Consider the following 21,249-nt stretch of genomic DNA (forward strand, 5'->3'; position numbering starts at 1 on the left):
TAAGAGTTTATGAGCATAGTTCAATAAATTTATTATTGGGATGAGGCACATGTAAAATGATACGCATCATAATTGAGGAATGAAATAACCAAATAGGGTTTGTACACCATGGTTTTTATTTATGCCACTGCTTGTGATTTCCATTTTGTTATTTGTAAAATGCAATGTTAGTTATTTTATAAAACAAGTTGTCAAATTTCATAACCAAATGAGATGTTTTGATAAGTTTAGGCATGGGTTTAAGGAGATGGGTTTTGGACATGGATGGGTCAAGAAGTTGGGCATGGGCTTGAGTCCAGGGTGCTACGTGGGTCTATGACTTGTTTGGGCTATTTGAGTTGAAGTTATTGGGTTTGTAGTTTTGTTTGAGCTGTTTAAGTAGATTTGGGTTGGGTATGGATTTGGTATGAAGGATATGCTAATAATAGGATTCTGGGCATGGCGGGTCGAGATTGTAAAATGAATTGTTCAATTCTTGTATTTCTAATTGGTTCTTGTTCAAGAGTCATGAGTACTTTAAAAGTTCAAAACTTAAGCAGCTTGGTCAGGGAAAAAATAAATTACGCACCTCAAGAGTCAAGTCTAATATTCTTTTCCACAAGAATGTTAGGCCACACATTAAATCTGGTTTGGCAGCAATGATGGGGTTGAAAATTGCATATTCCAATATCGAATAGCTTGGTCTACCGTCTACCTTTGCAAGTCGGCAGTCCAAAGAGAAAAAAAAAAACGCCTATAATGGAACTAATTGAGAAAGTAATGAAGAAGTCCTCAAATGAAAGAAAACCCCAATTATTACTCAACAAAATCTTTTTTTTTTTTTTTGGGTTAAATTCTAAATATTACTCAGTAAAATATTTAAATTAGTAGATGAAAATTTTGGGCTATTAATTACCTTGTAGAAGTAGTAACTAAGCCCTTTTTCTCACTAAAAAAAAAAAAAACTAAGCCCCGAAATTTAGGCTGTAGATAAAAATCTCTATCGTGTGCACTTTATCTGACTCTCTCTTTCATATTTGTATGAGTTTTAAACTCTAATCTATGAGTCCTACGTACTAAAAAAAATCGAAGAAGCTATCTGTCTCTATTTCTCTCACCAAAAAAAAAAAAAAATCCAAATTTGAAATTAATTACTTGAAATATTTTCTCCTTGCAAGTTGCAACCCTCACGGCAACTCATTGCACAAGTAAAGCAATTTTTTTTTTCTTTTACAAATTTTCTCTATGTTACTGTAAATGGTATCAGCTTGTGGAGTGATTTTAATTTTTCTCTTCTTCATACTCAATTCCTACCTATGGAGTGTTAAGTTTTTACTGTTTAATATTGGTCATGTTGCCTTTTTATTTTAACAAAGTAATGAAATTTGAGACAATTTTTCTATACCACAAACTTTGTCACAATTTGCACATATGTTATCTTATGATCCGATTACATTATCATACATGAATTCACCACTGGTACTTGGTGAAAAGTAATCCAATCACCAATTAACACGTGTGCAAGTAATGACAAGATATATGTATCAAGATTTTCAGTTTACTAATATGAAAATCTCCCTTTTATCTCCCTTTGTAGCCTGGTAGAGTTCACTTATTGTACTAGACTAGTAGTGTAGTGTTCTAGTTCTAGATTTAATTAATTAATTAATTGTTATTATTATTATTATTATTATTATTATTTTAAGTAAAAGAAGAGTCAAATGAAGGAGCAAATGCTATGTTTGTTTTAGGCCTTGTTCTATTTTTTTTTTTTTTTATGAGAAACTTGTTCTATTTTAAAAGTAGGCGAAACTACACTGTTGGTCCCTGAAGTTTACCCTGTGTGCGCAATTGGTCCCTCAAGTTTGAAGCGAGCATAATTAGTCCTTTAAGTTTTAAAACTAAGTTGTATTGGTCCTTTTACTAACTGCTTTTAACGATGTTACTTACGTGGCTAACGGAACAATGACTTGGCATTTTTTTTAAATGATGTGGCATGTTTTTAATTAAAAATTTAAAAAAAAAATAGTTTTCCCGTGAGATGAAATTGAAAAATCATATTGACCGGATTAAAAACAAATCTGGATTAAAAATAGATCTTTGAGAAAGCTCCTCTGATCTAGTCATCGATTGGGCTGCTCTTGGAACCAGCGCTGGTTTTCTTAGGCAAGAGCATGTTGTGAATGTTGGGCAAAACGCCACCGTTTGTGATGATCATAGACCCAAGAAGCTTACTCAGTTCCTCGTCGTTTCTCACCACCAACTGGATATGACGTGGCACTATGCGTGGCTTCTTGTTGTCTCTCGCTGCATTCCCAGCCAATTCCAAAACCTAAAAAAAATGAAAAATTCACCGCACAAAACTTCTTTTTAAAATCGATAACAAAGAAGTAAACTTTTACTTTTAAAAGAAACGAAAGTAACATAATTTGTAACTGTCAAAAACTGTAAACTGACCTCGGCAGCAAGATACTCGAGGACGGCGGGTAGACAGGGGCGCCACCGCCAACGCGTTCGGCGTACTTGCCAGTTTTGAGGAAACGAGCGATACCGCCGACGGGGAACTGGAGACCGGCCTTGCTGCTCCGAGATGTGCTCTTCTTGGCGGTGCCTGCGGCAAGAGATTTGCCTCTTCCGGCCATTGAAGAAAGCGAGAGAGACAAAAGGGACTTTTAGGAATCGAAGAAGGTTTGAAAGGGAACTGAATGCGTTTGTGAGTTTCTTTGAATAGTGTGGAATGTGAGAGAAGATGAGTTGGGGTGCTCTTAGATCCTTCTCTTCAATCTCAGATCCTTTCTTCAATCTGATATTCTGGCTAGCCAAAATGATGCCGCTGGAGCAAATCCTTCGCCTACAATGCAGTCGCTATGCTTTGATGATGGTGGATTGATCATTGATAGGAATTTAAAATATCATGTGGAAACTATTTTTTTAATTTTTAATTAAAAACATGCCACATCATTTAAAAAAATGTTAAGTCATTATTCCGTTAGCCACGTAAGTAACACTGTTAACAGCAGTTAGTAAAAGGACCAATACAACTTAGTTTTAAAACTTAAGGGACTAATTGTGCTCGCTTCAAACTTGAGGGACCAATTACGCACACAAGGTAAACTTCGGGGACCAATAGTGTAGTTTCGCCTTAAAAGTACTAATTCTATTTGATTTCATTAGATAAATGTTATTTTATTTTAAAATAAAGTATGGATAAAATTAGAATGTGAGATAAGGTCCAAAAAAACCTGGAATTTTAATATTTTACTAACATTCCCTTTAATATATGTGGGGGCCAGTTAATTAGGAAGTATTGTTAACACATTGTTAACTAGGCCTGTGGCCGGATCCGAGGACGTTAGACCATCCGAAGAGGTCCAGATAAGATTATAAGGAGAACGGAATGAAGAGAGGAGTAGAGACAATATGAGAAAGGTCAAACAAGTGTTCGAGAACAAAAGCTCTCTCGGCAATATGTGCCCGAGGTCGATCTGAGTGCCACATCATCACGGACTTACTTCGGAGTTACATCATCACTAAGGGTTAATTGTCGGACAAAGGATAAGAAAGGAAAAGGGTAACAAATATCTTCAAAAAGCTGCTACCTCTGCATTAAATGACTCCCAACCAACTCTCTGGCCACATTAATGTAGAAGTGACGTCTGAACAATGATCAAATAGCCTTACAGCTACTAGTTGATGGTTTTGGGAAGTGCTAGATGAGACAGGAACGAGTTCTCCGAATCTAACCTACACATGTGTGGTAGGGACGGCACCAAGGCTGAAATATATAATATGAAAAGATGTACTAAAGAAAAAAGTGCATAAAAAAACGAAGAAAGACAGGAACTCTTGTACAACTTGATCATTCAACAAAACCATATGATATGTACTACTTGGATTATTCTGAGGATAGATTTTCTAATCTGAATTGTGTCTTGCAGTCTGAAACCACTAAATCTAATTGTTTTTTCTTCTGGGATAGATCTAGTTCTCCCATCCACGCTCTACAAATTTATTGTTTGGGCCGCTTGGGTTTGAGCCCAATCCTGTTTTGGAACCAATCCAATTTCAGTCCTTACAATATATAATAATAAATAAATAAATAAATAAAACCTAACTCTACATATTACAAATTTAAAAAGAGATGTTATACAAAAAAGATTTAATAGTAATTATGCATCATAAAGAATGAAAAAAAAAAATTTCTAACTTAAAAATATTATATTGAAAGTTAATAGCATCAATAGTTTAATCATATCAGGATTCAGGTTGTAATCTTTACTTTTTGCTTGAATAATATCTCACATTAGCCCAGTTAACTTGAGATATTAACTCCATCAATTTAGTTGTTATTTGGTACTTAGCTCGGTAATCGACATAGTGTAGTTGACGCAGTAACCATCGATACGAAGGAATCACCTTTCATAAAAGACAAAAGGCCTCTTTGTTGACGCAAGATGGAGCCATAAGCTCTTAGAAAGAAAGTTAAATCATGAAATCAAAGGCTTAATTAACGTAGCCTATGATCAAATCAATGCCCAAAATTAAAATTAAGTACAAAGAAGGTCCATTGCTAAAGGCAAGAAAAAATTATTTCTACTGGATTAGCCAGAGCTCCTTCCAATTGAAAAAGAAGATATGACTTGCCAGAAAAATGACAATTCAAAAGATTTTTGCAGAGCCTTCTATAAATTCTACCCTTCGGGTAAAGTCTATTCAAGTCTCTAATAATCTTCATTGTCTCATTGTTTTGCTTCAATACCTTTATCTCTTAGGTACAAGGATGTCGAAGTCACTACCAGTCCATTCAGCAACTTGATCTGGGTCTTTAAATATTTCAGTTCCCAAATCAACAGACATCCATTGCCTCCTAGCTGGAGGAGTACCAGGATCCTGGAAATGAAGTTTTTATAACTATGGTTAGCATTTAATCCTCAAGAATTATAACCATATGGAGAATGTATGACATTCTACTATTATTCTGTTCTGTTCTTCACCTCTGTTTCCTCCAAAAGCAATTGGACCAATTAATATTTGATAACAATCTCTTCTATATATATATATGATAACAATCTAGCTAGTACCACTCAGAACATTAGGAAAACTTTTGGAGCCAATTCATTAATGTGCATTTCTATCTACCTAAATGAATTTGCATAGGAGAAAAAAAAATACAAGTTATACAAATTTTTATTTTTTAATTGCTCTAAAGTAATTTCTTCATTCCCTTGTATAAAAAAGGGGTAAAATACTATTTTAGCTTTTAAATTTTACTAAAAGTTTTTTTCACATTCCTAAATTTTAAAATTTTTTTTTTTTATCCCTAAACTATTGAAAAGTTTGTCTTCATCCTAAACTAATAAAATGTTTTATTTATGTCATAAAACTTTTATAAAAAATTTTCATCCCTAAACTATTGAAAAAGTTCTTTTTTTAACCACTATATTTGTCTCTAAACTATTGAAAAAACTACAAAGTTCATGAATGAAAAAAGAATTTAAAAAAAAAAAAAACAAACAAACAAACAAACTAACAAATGGGTGAACAAGGAGACAATCAAACCTGGTAAAAGAAAAGTGATTGTGACAACCTCCCAACATCAAGTTCCCATGTCCTTGGATCCCCAATCCAACCCTCCCCTTGCTTAGTAGGGTACCCATACTCACCCCAAACTGGGTGTGGCAAAATCTGCAATATCTCTTGAGGCTGAGGATTGCTATATGGATCACACAAACTGTAAGGTGCCTCAAGATGCTCTGCATTTCCTGGTGAGCAATGCAAGTGATAAGCTGCATAAGGAAAGTTGGTAGTATCATTTCGATGTATGCGTGTCCCATTAGGGAATGTGTAGTAAGGTGGGCATGCATTGAGGCTTTTTGCTTGGCACCATGCGCTTGCATTTGGATTTATGATCATTTCATTGTATCGAGTGACATCTGAAGTCACATCACCATCACATGGCTTGCCATTGTTCTTCCAACAACTTCCAATGTCTAATAGGTAGAATTGGCTACTTGGACCACCACCTTTAATCACATTCAAGGTGAACCTCACCTTAAAATTAGGTGATTCTGGAATCTACATAGTTAGTATATTAAGTACATTATTAAGATGTTATCCATTTGAAATAAATATATTTTATGAACTTAGATTAAATGTTATATATTTAAAAGTAAATCCAATTTCATGTTACTTAAATAACGTGACATTTTATATATTATCAAATTTAAGAAATAAAATCTTAACCATGTAATGGATTATCTCTATTTCAAATGAAATTAAAAGGGTGTATGTATAGGCCCAACAAGCTTAGGCTCCCACTTACTTTACTTGTCTAGCACACATATTCTGCATCTATAAAGGCAGTCTCTTGTACTTTGATCAACAAAGAAAATATAATACACATTTCGTCCCTCTCCTTTCTTTTACCTTATATTCAACAAAGAGGATCCTATTTCACATTAACCAAAGATAAAAAAAAGCCTATAATGGAACTAGTTGAGAAGTAACAGAAGAAGTTGTAGGAATAAATTCTCTCGTTTGATAACGTATTCATTTGATAACTTCATGTATGTTATGGTTTAATAAGATGTTATGTGTCCTTAAAATATTGGTTAATGAAGAAGTAAATTTCCTAAGTAACTCCAACTTTGATGGACAAGTGGAGGTTATAGATACAAGAAAGTTGGTCATCTCTCTACCTATAAAAAAACATTCAATTACCCTATCAGATACACTGAATAGTTAAAGAGAAAAGAGGGTCAAGGGAGAGAAACCAATTCTATAAGAATTAAGTGCCTTTTATACTAAGACTTCAACTTAATAAAATTTCAACAATGGATCAAAGTAAACTTTATAATTAATTTGTGTAGTTGTGAAATCATAATAATTCAAAATCCTAAAATTTATATTATGGTTGTTTATAATCTAACAACATAAAGAAAACATTTACATATAGTATTAGAGCTTGTGTTTTAGAATTATCATGTTTTCCATTAAAAGATTTATAAACAATTATAGTTTCCATTATCATGACTGTGATTTTGAATTTGTGAAAACAATTAAAGTATTCTATATGAACTTGGATCGAATTTGGATAATATGAACTTTGTTTTTCCATTAGTTAATAAATTTTGGGTATTACGGATTTTTACGATATTTGGTTCTAATTTATTTAAGGGAAATGCTAATGGATGTCCTTAGGACAGTGATTAATAATCTATTTAAAGAAAATTTTTATAGAAAAAAAATTAATATTTTGACAGTTTTTTCTATTTTCCATAAAAATGGTGTCGAAACTTTCCTAAAATAGATTATCAACCATTGCCCTAAAAACAACTGTTAACATGACCATTTATTTAATTGTTTCTTTAAAAATTAACAACTTTAATGTTTAATGCATGGTTTTAAAAACCGGACCAGATCGGACTAACCTAACTGGTCAGCTCAACCGATTCAACCGGGAACCGGCCTTCAATCCGATCCAGTTATGGGTAAAAACCAGAAATAGCTTAAAAATCAGGAAAATTTGAAAACCGGCCGGTTCAACGGAGAACCAAGAATCGGCATGGTCAAACCGATTACTTATCAGTTGGGATTTTCTGACTTTTTCCCAGCCTAAAACTACATCGTTTTGGCCAGGAACCTAACAACTAACCCTAAAGTCCTAACTCCTAAACACTCTCACAGTCTCATGCCTCTCTCAAGCTCTCTGCCTTACTTTGTCTGCCTCACGCACGCGACATGCCTCTCAATTTTTTTTTCCCCTTCTCATCGACTCATCCTCACGACATTTGAAGTGTTCTCTATTCTAGGTTTTTTTTTTTTTTTTCTTTTTTCCTTCACGGTCTCGCCAAGACATTTGAGCTCTACTCTTTACTTCTTGGCTTCATCAGGTAATATTCTTTTCTTTTGATTTTGATTTTGATCATTTTCTCAGTTTTTTTTTTTTTTTTTTTTTTTTTTCATTTCATTTCTCTCAGCTTCATCTCATATTCTCCGTTCATGTTCTCGACTTCATCTCAGGTTCTTCGTTCTGTGACTTCACTGGTAAGTGGTAACTTCTATCATTAATTCTCATTTCAATTATTAGTTTACAAAGTATGTTGTGGATTTTGTGTATGTTGTGGATTTGATTTACAGAGCATTTGTGTTTGTGAAATATAATTTACAGAGTACCATACATAATTTAATTAGACTATTTATGATTTATGAGAAATGATTATTAGAATCATTATTTCATTTATTGTTCTTTGGTTTTGAAATTTGTATAGATACGGACATTGAAGTGATTGAGGATGATGATGACATCAATTTGGAATCATTTGGTGATGAACTTGATGCTCCTCCCGTATTTAGAGATAAAAATCATCCTATTCAAGTTGAAGATGAAGAAGATGAGAATGAGGATGATGATAATGATGCTAGTGGTGGAGCATTTTGTTCACATGAAGATATTGATTTCAATTTTCTTCATAACAAACGAGGCTTGAGTCTTAAAACTTAGTAGTTGTTTGTTTAAAACTTTAAAACTTATTTGCTATTTGCCATTTGGATGTAATTTAATGACTAATGAACTTACTTATTTGGTTTTGTTGAAAGTTTATTATGTGATAATTGTATTGTAAGGTTATTATGTTAAATTCTTTAAAAAGATGTTATATACTTATATACTTGTATTTTTTTTTAAAGGAAACATATTTATTACTATTGGTTTGTTAATTTTAGTATATTAAAAAATTATTAATTATTTATATAATTTAAATAAATAATAATTAAATTATTTATAACATCACCAGTTCGATTGGGGTCCGACTAGAAAACCGGTAATTAGCCCCTTTTTCGGTTCTATCATCATACTTGTTTTTAAAACCTTGGTTTAATGTTAAAAGCTCAAATCTTAAACTTGAGAATAGAATATCGTCTGACACTCATGAATAGTTATGGTATAAATTCTTTTATACTTTGAGATTGTCAGTTATTGTTCATTATTAATTTTTCTGTCTTATGTACACTTTTTACATGCAACAAATGTTGAATTGTTGAATTTAGTTTATTTAATAATGTAATAAACTACAAATATTATCAAAACTATAGGCCCGTTTGGTACATATGTTTAAATACATGTTTTTAGTTTTTAAACAATATTACACATACTTTTCACATATTTTTTTACCCACACATATTTTCAAAAAATACAGATAACGTTACTAAAACAACATTACCAAATGGACCCTATAACTTACTGTTCTATCAAATATTTCCTTGATGCCTTTTATGAGAGAAGGAGCTTATTTATTTTGATGTAAACATGTATAGCACAAACGTTTATATCAGTATTGCTATAATGTATCCCATTAATTTAATGTTTATGCAAAGCCATTAATAATTTTGATTTTTTTTTTTTTTTGAGAATCAAGACCTTGAAACTTTATTAAAATCAAATCAGCCGTGGTCAGCAAAAATTACATGAGAAAGGTGTGGAGGAACATCCTCCGTCCACACCGAAAAACCTCTAACATGTCTAGCACGTTTAGCTAGGTTGTGTGCTACAGTGTTACCAGTTCGACCCACATGCGAGTACTTGATACCAAAGTGACCCAATCAGAAAGACACTTAGATAACAAGTCAAAATAACTGAAATATAACACATTCCTTATTGTTAAAAATTAATAACTTCGCTAATCCCAATTTTTTAATCACAAGAATATTAGGTTGGAGTGATTAATAAATTGGAATAAAATAGTTAATGAATATTAATGGTTGAGATTGAAAAGAATACCCAAAAGTAACCCAAAAGTAACAGACCAATTTAACTATGAATATTTCATTAATTAGTCTTATTAGGTAAAAGAGAATCATCACAATTGTTTAATAGTTTACCATAAGAATAGCCCAAAGGTAATCATAAATCATTGTTTAAATATGTGTTTCATTTTGGTTTATTGTTCCTTAATCGATAACAATTAGCATTAATGAAGTGAGCATATATTATTACTTTGTTTGCAGTATCAATCATTGTTTCACTACATTTGCATGCTTCGTCTATTCTCATGCTAAATGATATGATCTAAGGATAACAATTTTGTGCCTCCAACTCTAAGTTATCCATTTTTGTTTATCTTTTGTGTTATCTTTGTTCTTCCTTTATTATTTTGTGTATTATTCCCAACACATTTGTTTTTTGCAAGACCAGGATTTAATTCACCAGAATTGCACAAAAATTTTCAAAGCTCAAGGGTCTGGAGAAGTGCTTGATCTATTACTATGAAATCTTACTAAAAAAAATTATTTGAAGTTGGGGTTTAAATAGTACCAACAAAACATATTAACCATGTCATAGAAGGATCCTAAGTAAAAGAACCAATTTAAAAACCACGTCAGAGAACTTGGTTACAGAATGCTTCTTGCAGAAGTTAGGGGCTTCAAATGATTGCTTTTTCCAAGAATGTCATTTCCAGAAAATGAATATTGGCTTTGAAAGTTTACCAAAAAAAGAATATTGGCTTTGAACTAAAGCAATTCTTCTCCTATTGGTAAGGGATGGAGACATTGATTACATATATAAACAAGAAGTTAAGCCACACAACAATAATAATTGAATGGGAACTAATAAAGTCCTCCCACTGAATATTTATTTTCCAATTGAACTATTATAATTAAGTTCATTCCATAGTACTAGAGGACCATTTCACAAACCGAACATTAGGTAAAACAAAAATACTTACAAAGATTATCCAATGATATACTGCTGAGACCTTCTGCAGTCTTTATTAGGCGAATCTTCCCTGTAGGGTGAAACCAAATAATGACTTCCACTGTCTAATATCAAAGAGAATATATGAACAAGTACCATATACAACCCAAGGACACTCTCAAGCTTCAACTTCCTTTTTCTCTCTTTGTGTGTGTGTGTGCATGTGTGCATGTGTTGGCCGCTTAAATGGAATCAATTATTGAAACATAAGGTTGTTCCCATGATTATGTTGTATTCACCATTTTGGTGTTGCTGCATCAACACTTCTCACCACTAGGAAATTGAAATTCAATTTTGTGTCCTTGTTATATGCTATGTTGCACGGACACGGACACAGAGATACGGCAATTTTTGAAAAATAAGGACACAACATGGCGGAGACACGGCGGTTAAATAATTAATTATATTTTATATTTAGGCATATTTTTAAATATTTTTAGACATAAAATACGTTTATGTCTAGCATTTAAATTATGTAAGAACTACAAATAACTAAACTAACACCCAAAGTAGTAAAATAATACACTATATTTAACTTTAATAAATAAATAAAACTATAGCAGGACACACAAAAACAAAAATCACTAAATTCATGATAAATATTATAATTTATAAGGCAAAACAAAAGGCTGAGTAAAGAAATACATTAACTGTGACTGTGAGTAAGGGTGTGCAAAAAATCGAAGAACCGAAAAAACCGCTTCAAACCGATCGAACCGATGCAAAAATTTCGGTTCAGTTTCGGTTTTATCATATAAAAAACCGAAAATTTTGGTTTGGTTTTCGGTGGCAATTTCTAATAGACTGAACCAACCAAATCGAACCGAAATATATTAAATAATAATTTGTACTAAATATTTTAACAAAGTACCTGGTATCCTAGCGGCAAGGACACAGGCTTATCTCCCGTCAGCCCAGGTTCATCAAGAGAGAACATCAAGAAGCAAGAAATAAAGAGAATCAAGAACCAAGAACAAGATTCAGAGAGAATCAAGAACAAGAATCAAGAAACCCACCCAAAGATCCAGAGAGAAAACATCATCAAACCCCGTTGTCGCCGCTGCCTGGAGTCTGCCACCTGGGTTCAATCGTTGCCGCCTCCTTCGCTGTCGCCGCCTCTCTGGTTTGATTTTTCTATCTTCGTGGTTTGGGTTTTGTTCTTTATGGGTTTCTGTTTGGGTTTCAAGGTTTCTAGGTGTTTGGGTTTTGTTCTTCGTGGTTTGGGTTTCGTTCTTCGTGATTTCTAGGTTTCAAGGTAGAAGAGAAGGTTGTGAGTTTGGCTTCACCGGTACGCTTCTTCGCCGTTCTTTTTTTTTTTTTTTGGGTTTTGTGTTTGCTACTTTGCTTGGTGCTTGGTGTTTGTTGGTGTTTGGGTGGTGAGAAAACGTGGGAAAGCAAAGGGATTTTCTGGGTTTGTTAATTTTTTTTGGGTTTGTTAATATTTTTTGGGTTTGTTAATTTTTTTTTTCTTTGTTTGCTTTCTTAGAAAATAAATGATGAGGAAACCGAAAAACCGACTGAAACCGAAATCCAACCAAAACTGACGGATTTCCAATTATTTCGGTCGGTTTCGATTAAGAATTTCACAAACCGAAAATTTCGGTTTCGGTTGGCCAACACTTACAAAACCGACCAAAACCAAACCGACACACCCCTAATTGTGAGAGTGGGATTAAAAAAAAAAAAAAAGTGTTAAACTTATAACTTATATAAATGAGTAACAGTACTGAACTGCGTACACCCATTACCATTCAGTCACCAAAGGGCTTTGCTTCTCCTTCTTCCTCACACTCTTTAACAGTTTCAGAAAGAGGGTTCAAATTGTGCATGGTTGGGTGGTTGCCCCTCTCTAAACCCAATGATTTCACCAATTTGGCCCTTCAAATCAATCACCCAAGACCCTTCTCTTCCAAACCCATTACCATTTAGTCACCAAAATTAATATCCGAAGGAAAAAAAAAAAAAAAAAAAACAAAAACACAAAGAGAGGAGGTCGGACCTGTTGTCCACGTCGAGAGAGAGAGAGAGAGAGATTGCCGGAAGGGACAGGCTATGGCGTCACTCGACATCTATGGAGCTCACCGATTGGCCCGATCTAGCTCCGGCGAGGGATAGAGGGCAGCGACAGAGGTCAGAGGGAGGGTGGGTTGAAAACTTGAGAGGTGGGTTTTTCAAAATGACTTCTCAGACTCAAATCTGTGATTTTCTTCTTTTTTTTCTTCACTACTAGCGTGTCGGCCGCGACAAAGCCACGTCAGAGCCATGTTGGCGCGTGGCGGAGAAACGGGAAAAAATAAATAAATAATAATAATAATAATAATAAATAAATAAATAAAAAGGACACTCGCCAGACACTGGAATCTGGCGAGTCGTACCCGTTCCGGTGTCCGACACCGACACGACGCCAAAAATGGCGTGTCCGTGCAACTTAGGTTATATGTATCTGACATTCCCTTGCAATTCAAACTATAAAAGATTTTCCTATTAAGGAGATTTCACCTAACATTCCTACCACAAATGGTATCGGTACCATGCAGCCTACAAATGCATTTTAACGTCAAATATTTTATAGGTTGGTACTAATACACTTAGTCAAACTTGGAAATCACCAAATTCCTTGACAAGAAGTCAAGTTTATGGTGAAATGAAACTTCTACTTTTAAGCAAGAATAAATATATTCAAAGTGATCAAGTGGAGATTATTCTAAAGAAAGAACCTGCAATAACTATTGATAAAGTTTTAATTATTAATCTAAATAGGAATAATAAGGATATTAAAATAGAGTTAAAATCAGCTTATTGAATGGGAACACATGCAAATGCAATGCGGTGCTTGGCATTTGAATTCATAAGCTATTAATTGGCATTGCATTGCTTTTACAGGTTAAGAATAATACCATTCACCTACTCTATATTACCCTTGAGTTAATGTGATTGACCAGGTTTTGATCCTTAAAAGTACCAATGCAAACCCATACATTTATGTGAAGACTACATTTAGACTTGTGGCTAAGAAGACTAAGGAATCACTAATAACAATCTGAATCCTAATTGAAATGATAATATTGTGTTTGTTGTGGCCGAACTTTTTAGGGATCTTTAGTTGAGGTGCAACCTAATGAGGAGGGAAGTTTGATTTTGGGAGGACACTTTCCTCTCCATTTGATTGCACCCCATTCTTCAATGGGTGATCCCTCAAAAGTTTCTGCCACAACAAATATGATATTCTCATCTCACAAAGGAGTCACATTTTATTGGGCTCGTAGCCTTAGGTCTAAATGTAGCCTTAGCATAAACTTTTGAGTCATTCACATTGTTACCATTAAATACCAAACTCTGAGTTTCAATCACATTAAGGTACCAAAGAGTATGTGATTGATATTGTTCTAACACCTAAAAGCAATACAAACCCTATCAATAGGTCCTAGATTTGAATGCCCAAAAAATTCCTATCCAAAAACCCAACTTCAAATCCATTTTAATATACTTCTTAATCTTGTCTTTTAAAACTTTACCAATCACGTTATTAGTTATAACAATCCTATATTAGAAAATTTTCCAACTTTTTTTTTCTCATTTTGGATATGTTCTTGCTTAAAAGAAAAAAAAAAAAAAAGTTTGATTCCATTCTAGGCAACTTAGGACCAACAAACTCCTATAAAACATCTGGATAAAATGCATGTGTAGAGTACCTAGTACCATTTGTGAGAGTGATGCTAGGAAAAATCTACTTACTATAAAAATCTTTCATTATTTGAACTTTGAACTATAAGACGGTGTTTAAAGTTCTAAACAACAATATAGATGTACAGCCCATTGAAACTATCAAAATGGATTTAATGGGAAAAAGACACACTAGCCTTTATTCTAAAGGTGTAGTAAATTCTAGAAAAATTATGTAAACAAAATAGTAGTGTAATAACCAATGGAATTATACAAATACATGGTCTATAGCATTGCTAATCTATTCTAGAATGACATATATAATCTATACTACGATGGCATGTGAAAAATGAAAATTTATCATAGGAGGACATGTGAATAATGAAGAGCATGTATAATCTATTATAGGATGACATGTAAACAATATATTTTTAAAAGGCAAGACCAAAAGGGCATAGCTGAACATGTGATCACATGACATTTACTACAAAAGTAAATTGCATAGAGAATTAAGTAAAACTTCACTCCATAGCATAGCATATAGCATACCAAATGCAATTTTGCAATTCTTTTTCCCAAAGTATTTTACTTCATGCAAAAGGACACAAGGAAATAACAAGAACACAAAGGTTAAATTCCCACAAGGTGTGAAAACAAAACCATTTAACAATTTTCTTAATTTTTAAGGAATTATATTTTGGCAAAATAAGGATTGAAAATGCATTTTTGTGACCTCAGGGGCCTTTGTGCATTTTTTGGAAATTTTAGGGCTCAAAATGTAATTTTGGAAGAGAAAAGGGTCAAAACATAACTTTGTAAAAGTTGGAGGTTAAAAATATAAATTGAAAAGGTTTGGGGTTGAAAGCATAATTTTGAAAAAGCTGGAGGGTTAAAATGTAATCTTGGAAAGTGTTGGGCTCAAAATATAATTGGTGAAAGCTTAAAGGCCAAAACATGATTTTGTGAAAATTTGGGGTGGAAGTGTAATTTTAGATTGGGCTTAGGATTGAGAGTGAGTTTAATTGCAAGTGGGCTAAAGGCTTTTATTTAAATGGGGCTCCTAATTTCAGTTGGGCTTTGTGTGTAGGTTTGGTGGAGTTTAATTGCAAGGGGATAAGGCTTTGAGTGTGTGTTGGGTTTCAGTTGGGCCTAAGAGACTGAGCCTATTTTGTACACACACAGATTGGCTTTGATTCACAAATTGATCCGATCCTTACCTTAATTAAAATCCTCCCATCAACCACAACCAAGATAATCTCCAATGGCCAATGAAATTCAGCCACCTCACCTAGCCTTATGTCCCTAATCTCTTTATTTCTATTTCTATTTTAAAACCCCATCAGATTAAAATCCTAATCTCTTTCTCACAATCTCATTAGTCATCTCCAACTCTCTTCCTCTCTTCACAGCAGAGCCTCCATGGCCATGGCCGAAGCTTCTTGGCTGGACCTCCATGCCACCATCGCAAGCCACATGAACTACCAACGTGGTGGCTCTCTCCCTCTCCATTTCAAAGTGGGTTTCTCTGTGGGTGTGAATCTGTGTATGTGCATTGAATTTGGGACCTCGGGGTTTATTCAAAAATGGGTATTTTCTGTGTGTGTTTGGTTTGGGATTTTGGGGTTTCGGGTTTGCTTTGGCCGTGTTTGTATGCTTGTGGGTTCTATGGTGTAGCCGTGTGTGTCTTGTGTTCATGTATGTGAATGACAGTGAGCTTTTGTGTTAAAAAAATGCATGCTTGTGTGAATAAACAATAAATATGATATGTATGTGTATACAAATCTAGGTATCTGAACATGTAGAGGTTAGGAAGCATTGCACAGATTGAAAGTAAAATGCTAGGGAAAAGGTTGAGTGTTACCTCCCTTGTTTTCTTGTTCATTACCCTTTGTTTCCTTAGCTATCTAAGATGCTCTGTTTCTGTGCTCTATTGATAGCTGAAAAAGGAACAAACTTTTGGTTAGACTTTGAGAAAAAATTATTGGGTGGTCTCTGCAATGCCCTATCCTCTTTTCTCTTTTTTTGGTTAAAATTGCTGCCTTTGATACTGCTTGTGATTGTCTTTGCTTGTTGGTTATTTTTGCTTCTTGAAGTTTCTTGTGACTGTTGGTTGTTGTTGTTATTGGCTACTGTTGAGAACGGCTGTTTAGGGTCTCGTATATATGAAGAAGGTAGGATTTTTCTGTAGCTTTGGGTTTGTGAAAGAAAGGAGAGTGCTTTTAGTGTTTGTTGTTGTGGTTTTGGGTTCTGTTTCTGGAGTTTCGGAGGGTTGGTCTGGTTGTGGTGGAAGGTTGTTGCTGTGTTGTGTTTGTAGTTGCTGTTGTTGTTGGTTGTTGAATGTTTCTGGCATATATGAAAAAGGAGGGATTTTTCTTGGTCTTCTGGCTTTGTTTTTCTTTGGTTTCTCTGGGTTTACTTTTGGGGTTGTTGGGTTTGTTTCTTTGAGAGCTTGAAGGTGTTAATGCGGTTGTTTTGGTGCTTTGAGGAGATAGCTGATTGTTTGGGAAAAGACTGTGTTAGTCTAGAGTACGTGTAGAAAATGAGAGACTTTTTTTGGGGTTTTTGGAAGTAGAAAATAGGGATGTTGGAAGTTGAAAACCAAAAGGTGCAGGACTAAGGTCCAGATTTTGGTGTGAGCCGTGTGATATTGGTGGATTTCAGCGGTGGCAGTGGTTTGCTCTGGGTAGGAGAAAGCGAACCTTTTATACAGGGTCTTTAGGGTTTGAAGGGGTGGTTTTAACCATAAGACCATTGTTTATTAACGATAGCCCCGCACACGTTAGCAAAACTCTTGTTATAATTACCTCTACTGTGGATTAAAACTTGATCTCTACTGTGGATTAAAACTTGATCTGCCTAGTGCACTTAAATAAATCACAATAAAATTTGATGTGCTCATTAATTAAAAAAAAAATTAATTTGATTTCCAAATAAATCACATGTATAATCTACTAAAATTAAAGGAGCAAATATGACGAAGTAATAAGACCCAAATAAAAATAGGATACATAATTTATAAATATCAATTAAACTCCTAAATCAATTTATATAACGTGATAATTAATGGTATGCTCAATAAAAGAGACATCAAATGGAATTACTTAGTATCAATTTTCCATTGGAAATCATACTAAAATTTTAAGAATTATTGATAAAAAGCATAATGAATAATTTCCTTAATTAAGTAATATCGCACTTAATTCAAACCTAATCTTCATGCTATGCGCAATCAAATTACTCGGAAGTTCATGATTTTAAATATAGTACCAAAATTTATCCAATTACATGGTTAGATTTCAATCAAAATTCAATTAAATTTAATTAGCCTCGTAAAAATTGATAAAAATCAACAACAATAAAACAAGGTTTGACTATTAAAACAATAAAATCCTTTAATTTAAATCCAAAAAAAAATAAAAAAATTCAAAATTTAGAGCTAGACAAAATACGATATCGACTGTGGGAGTCAAAAACAATTAACAACTTTTTGTTGACGTTGTAATAAGTTCTACACAACTAATTTATAGAGGGAGGGAAATGATCCACAATGGGAAGTCTAAGCAACAAATTATAGATGAAAAGTGACTGAATGAAACATATATAAGTGCATGGGAATGAAATTCCCTGAATATATGGGATAAATTCTATAACTGAAAACCCTCAAAACTATCTCTCTATATTCATTTTCTTTCTTTTGTTATTGTCTACACTCCTTCTCTCTAATTTTCTCAACCTCCCTCTCTCTTGCCCCCCTCCTCCTTTTATAGCTATCTTCCCTTCTTCCCCTTTTTTCCCAGCTGGCTTGCCCCCAGCTGGATTTGGGGGATACTTATCTCATCCATCCTCTACTCTGCCATTTTTTAATCATGAAGGAGGAGGACTTTTGGGGATGCTTCTACTGTTTAGGTCAATCATTCAGCATTGAATGTAGATAACATTAGGTGAAGGGCCTCATTAATGCAGAAGTGATTGCTGCATTGGTTCTCGTGTCCTCTTTGCTGTGTCTCTTGGGGTAAGTTTGAATAAAGAGGACACCTCGGTTTAGAAGGAAACTGCTTAGTTGTGGCACCTTCATTACTTCGGGAAGAGGGTTTTGCATGTCACCTCAATAATTGACTTCAGGAAAGAAAGTCATTACGGATTTCCACGGTGGTAGGCCTGGATGGCTTCTTTCTACTTAGTAGGCTATTTTACTTACCACTATACTCTAGGTTAGGCCCATCTCTTAGGTTGGTTTCTTGAGCCTTTGTCCTCAAGCCAAGCTTGCAGTCATCCCCCACATCAACAATTACCAAAAACAACTGCTACAAGCTTAAGAACGAATAAGAAAAAGAAACTAATAAAGAAGAAAAATTACCAATACTGGTTTGCTTGGTGTATTTGTCACACAAGGCAACTCAATATACACAATAATACTTAATGTGTTTATGTGGAATGGTTATGTTTATAATGTTTATCACATTGATGAATTTTGACTTTTATAATGATTTTTAAAAGCCTATTTAGGCTCCATGTACTAAATTATGAGTATTGCTAGAGATAAAAATTATTTTATAAAAAATTTTACAAATTGCTAATGTGGTGAGTGTTTTTTGTTAAATGATAAAGTGATATTAATAGTGGGTTTAGATGAAAACCAATAAGAAGTTGACTACATCAATAGTTTGTAAAAATGTTGTAAAATAATTTGTGACTGTAGCATTACTCTTAAATTACAAGAATCGATATCTCAATTCACATTAAATTTGTGGCTGTAGCATTATTTTTAATTTGTTGTTTGATCTCTCATGATCTTGGCATATTTTTAAGGATTGAAGCTTGCATTAATGAGTCATTGGATACAAATTATGAGCCTAATTAGAGGCTGAGAACTAATCAATGGTATTCTATTAAATGTACAAAGTTTCCTATGTGGAGATTTATGAGACTATTCATGTGTTTTATTTTAAACAAGTTACATGAATCATTAAAACATTTTTGTGACTAAAATTACACATGAATGATCTCTTTAGTGATCACATAATAGGCTGAAGCAAGATAACTTGAAACATGTGTGAAGTCAATAGTTTGTTTTGTTTTGTTTTGTTTTTTTTTGTTTTTTTTTTTTTTTGAGGTAGAGTTTCAACCTTTGGAACCCACCAAAAAGGTATATAAAAATCAATAAAAAAAATGATATAAAAATTACTTTATGGAGAAGCTAAAAACTCCTAGCATACAATATGCTACTTCTTTTCAAAGGACCAAATTATCATTTACTCATACCCAATACCACCAATTAAATCACATTACAATATTATTTTTAATTTTTTAAAAGGGAAAAACAAAGTAAGAAATAAAAACCATTTTTATTTAGAAAATAACCCAATGGATCAAAATGGTCTAGGACAAGTTTGAGGGTCAGATTTTGTTGTGAGAAGGTGTGAGGTACTCACATACGTCATGATTATCCACCAATCTCTACTAATTAAAGGTTATGTAATGTTTAATTAATTATTCAATAAACACTAAATTGATCAAATTTATTTCATCAAATCAAGCGGGTAGTAAATTTTTTAGCATTGTGGCCTAAAACTAAATTGTAAATAATAAAATAATGCAATAATGAAATTAACCAGCGCGAGTAGTTAAAAGAAAATAATTTTTTTTTTTAATAGAAGTATCTCTAAATAGTTATTTGCACTTAGATTTATAAGTTATTTAGAACCAATATTTAGGCTTTAATCATTTTCACAAAAATAGCATGTGATTCAAATTAGTTCGTGGACCTAAAAAAGAAGTCAAGGAGCAATTATTTCAAACAAAACCTAACCTACATAACTAGCCTAAATAGAACCCAACCCATTATCAAGCCAATGGTGTAGAATGGTCTGTAGACTGCTATACTCTCTCCCACGCCAACGGTACCATTTAAAGAGAGATGTTTTTTTGTTTGAAGCAGCAGGGCAACAGTACACTGCAAATGTAACAGCAACAGTGCATGCCTCACAGTACAATGCAAATCTTTTTCTTTATTTTATCTTCTGATTTTTTGGGAAATAATTATGGGTTGTGTTAACGGACACCGAAAGGTGTCGTTAATAACAAATTTTTTTGTAGCTTTTAGCAGTAACAACAGTTTTATTGGCAGCTTTTTGCAGTTTTTTTAATATATTTTTTGGCAATTTTTTTGATGACTTTTTTTCTTTTTCTTTTTTAAGTGAGACCCATATAGGGAAATATTTTTTTAACAATTATAAGCTCTTTTTTTTTTGGGGTTGTGTTAACGGCCGCTACAAGGTTCCCGTTGACAACAACTTTTTTTTTTTTAGAAGACAAGAAAAAATTGAGAGTTTGATAAAAGTAGGGATGAAGAAAGATTGAATGATAAAATAAAAAATATGAATATGAATAAAAGTAAAATTAAAAGCAAAGTTAACACAATAAATAATAGATAGATTTGAGAGTTTATGCACATAGTTCAATAAGTTCATTATTGAGATGAGGCACATGTAAAATGGTATGTATCATAATTGAGGAATGAAATAGCCAAATAGGGTTTTTACACCGTGGTTTTTATTTATGCTACCGCTTGTGATTTTCATTTTGCTATTTGTAGAATGCAATACACAGTTATTTTATAAAATAAGTTGTCAAATTTCACAAACAAAAGCTCAATATTCGTTTAAAAGGAAGCAAGGTTTGGGTTGCTTCATTCATTCTCTAAGGGATTTTTTGTTGTTGAAACATCTATGTTATTTTTAAATATAAATATTAAATGTTAACATAAATTTAGAATATGAAAATTTAAAATTGTAGATTGAAATTTTATTTCTTAAAGCTTAATTCTAATGCAGTTCTTGATTGTATAAGCACTG

At 33.2% G+C, this 21,249-nt stretch overlaps 1 protein-coding gene and 1 pseudogene across 1 annotated transcript; both read right to left on the reverse strand.

Moving 5' to 3' along the window:
- Window positions 1-2,061: 2,061 nt before the first annotated feature.
- LOC126729112 (probable histone H2A.1) lies at window positions 2,062-2,675 on the reverse strand (annotated as a pseudogene).
- Window positions 2,676-4,500: 1,825 nt separating this feature from the next.
- Window positions 4,501-7,003, reverse strand: LOC126728343 (uncharacterized). Its single transcript, XM_050434186.1, has 3 exons — window positions 6,929-7,003; window positions 5,539-6,054; window positions 4,501-4,869 (listed from the first exon to the last, which is right to left on the reverse strand). The coding sequence occupies exons 1-3, from the start codon at window positions 7,001-7,003 to the stop codon at window positions 4,741-4,743; spliced, it is 720 nt and encodes a 239-aa protein (XP_050290143.1). The 3' UTR covers window positions 4,501-4,740.
- Window positions 7,004-21,249: the final 14,246 nt, after the last annotated feature.

Source organism: Quercus robur, chromosome 5, assembly GCF_932294415.1.
Source record: "Quercus robur chromosome 5, dhQueRobu3.1, whole genome shotgun sequence".
Classification (NCBI taxonomy): domain Eukaryota; kingdom Viridiplantae; phylum Streptophyta; class Magnoliopsida; order Fagales; family Fagaceae; genus Quercus; species Quercus robur.

Coding starts and splice junctions, on each gene's coding strand:
- LOC126728343 (XM_050434186.1), bottom strand. CDS start 7,003: ATGGAAACTATAATTGTTTATAAATCTTTTAATGGAAAACATGATAAT. Junction 6,055..6,928: donor CACAAGCTCTAATACTATAT/GTAAATGTTTTC, acceptor CTAACTATGTAG/ATTCCAGAATCACCTAATTT. Junction 4,870..5,538: donor AATCACTTTTCTTTTACCAG/GTTTGATTGTCT, acceptor CTTCATTTCCAG/GATCCTGGTACTCCTCCAGC.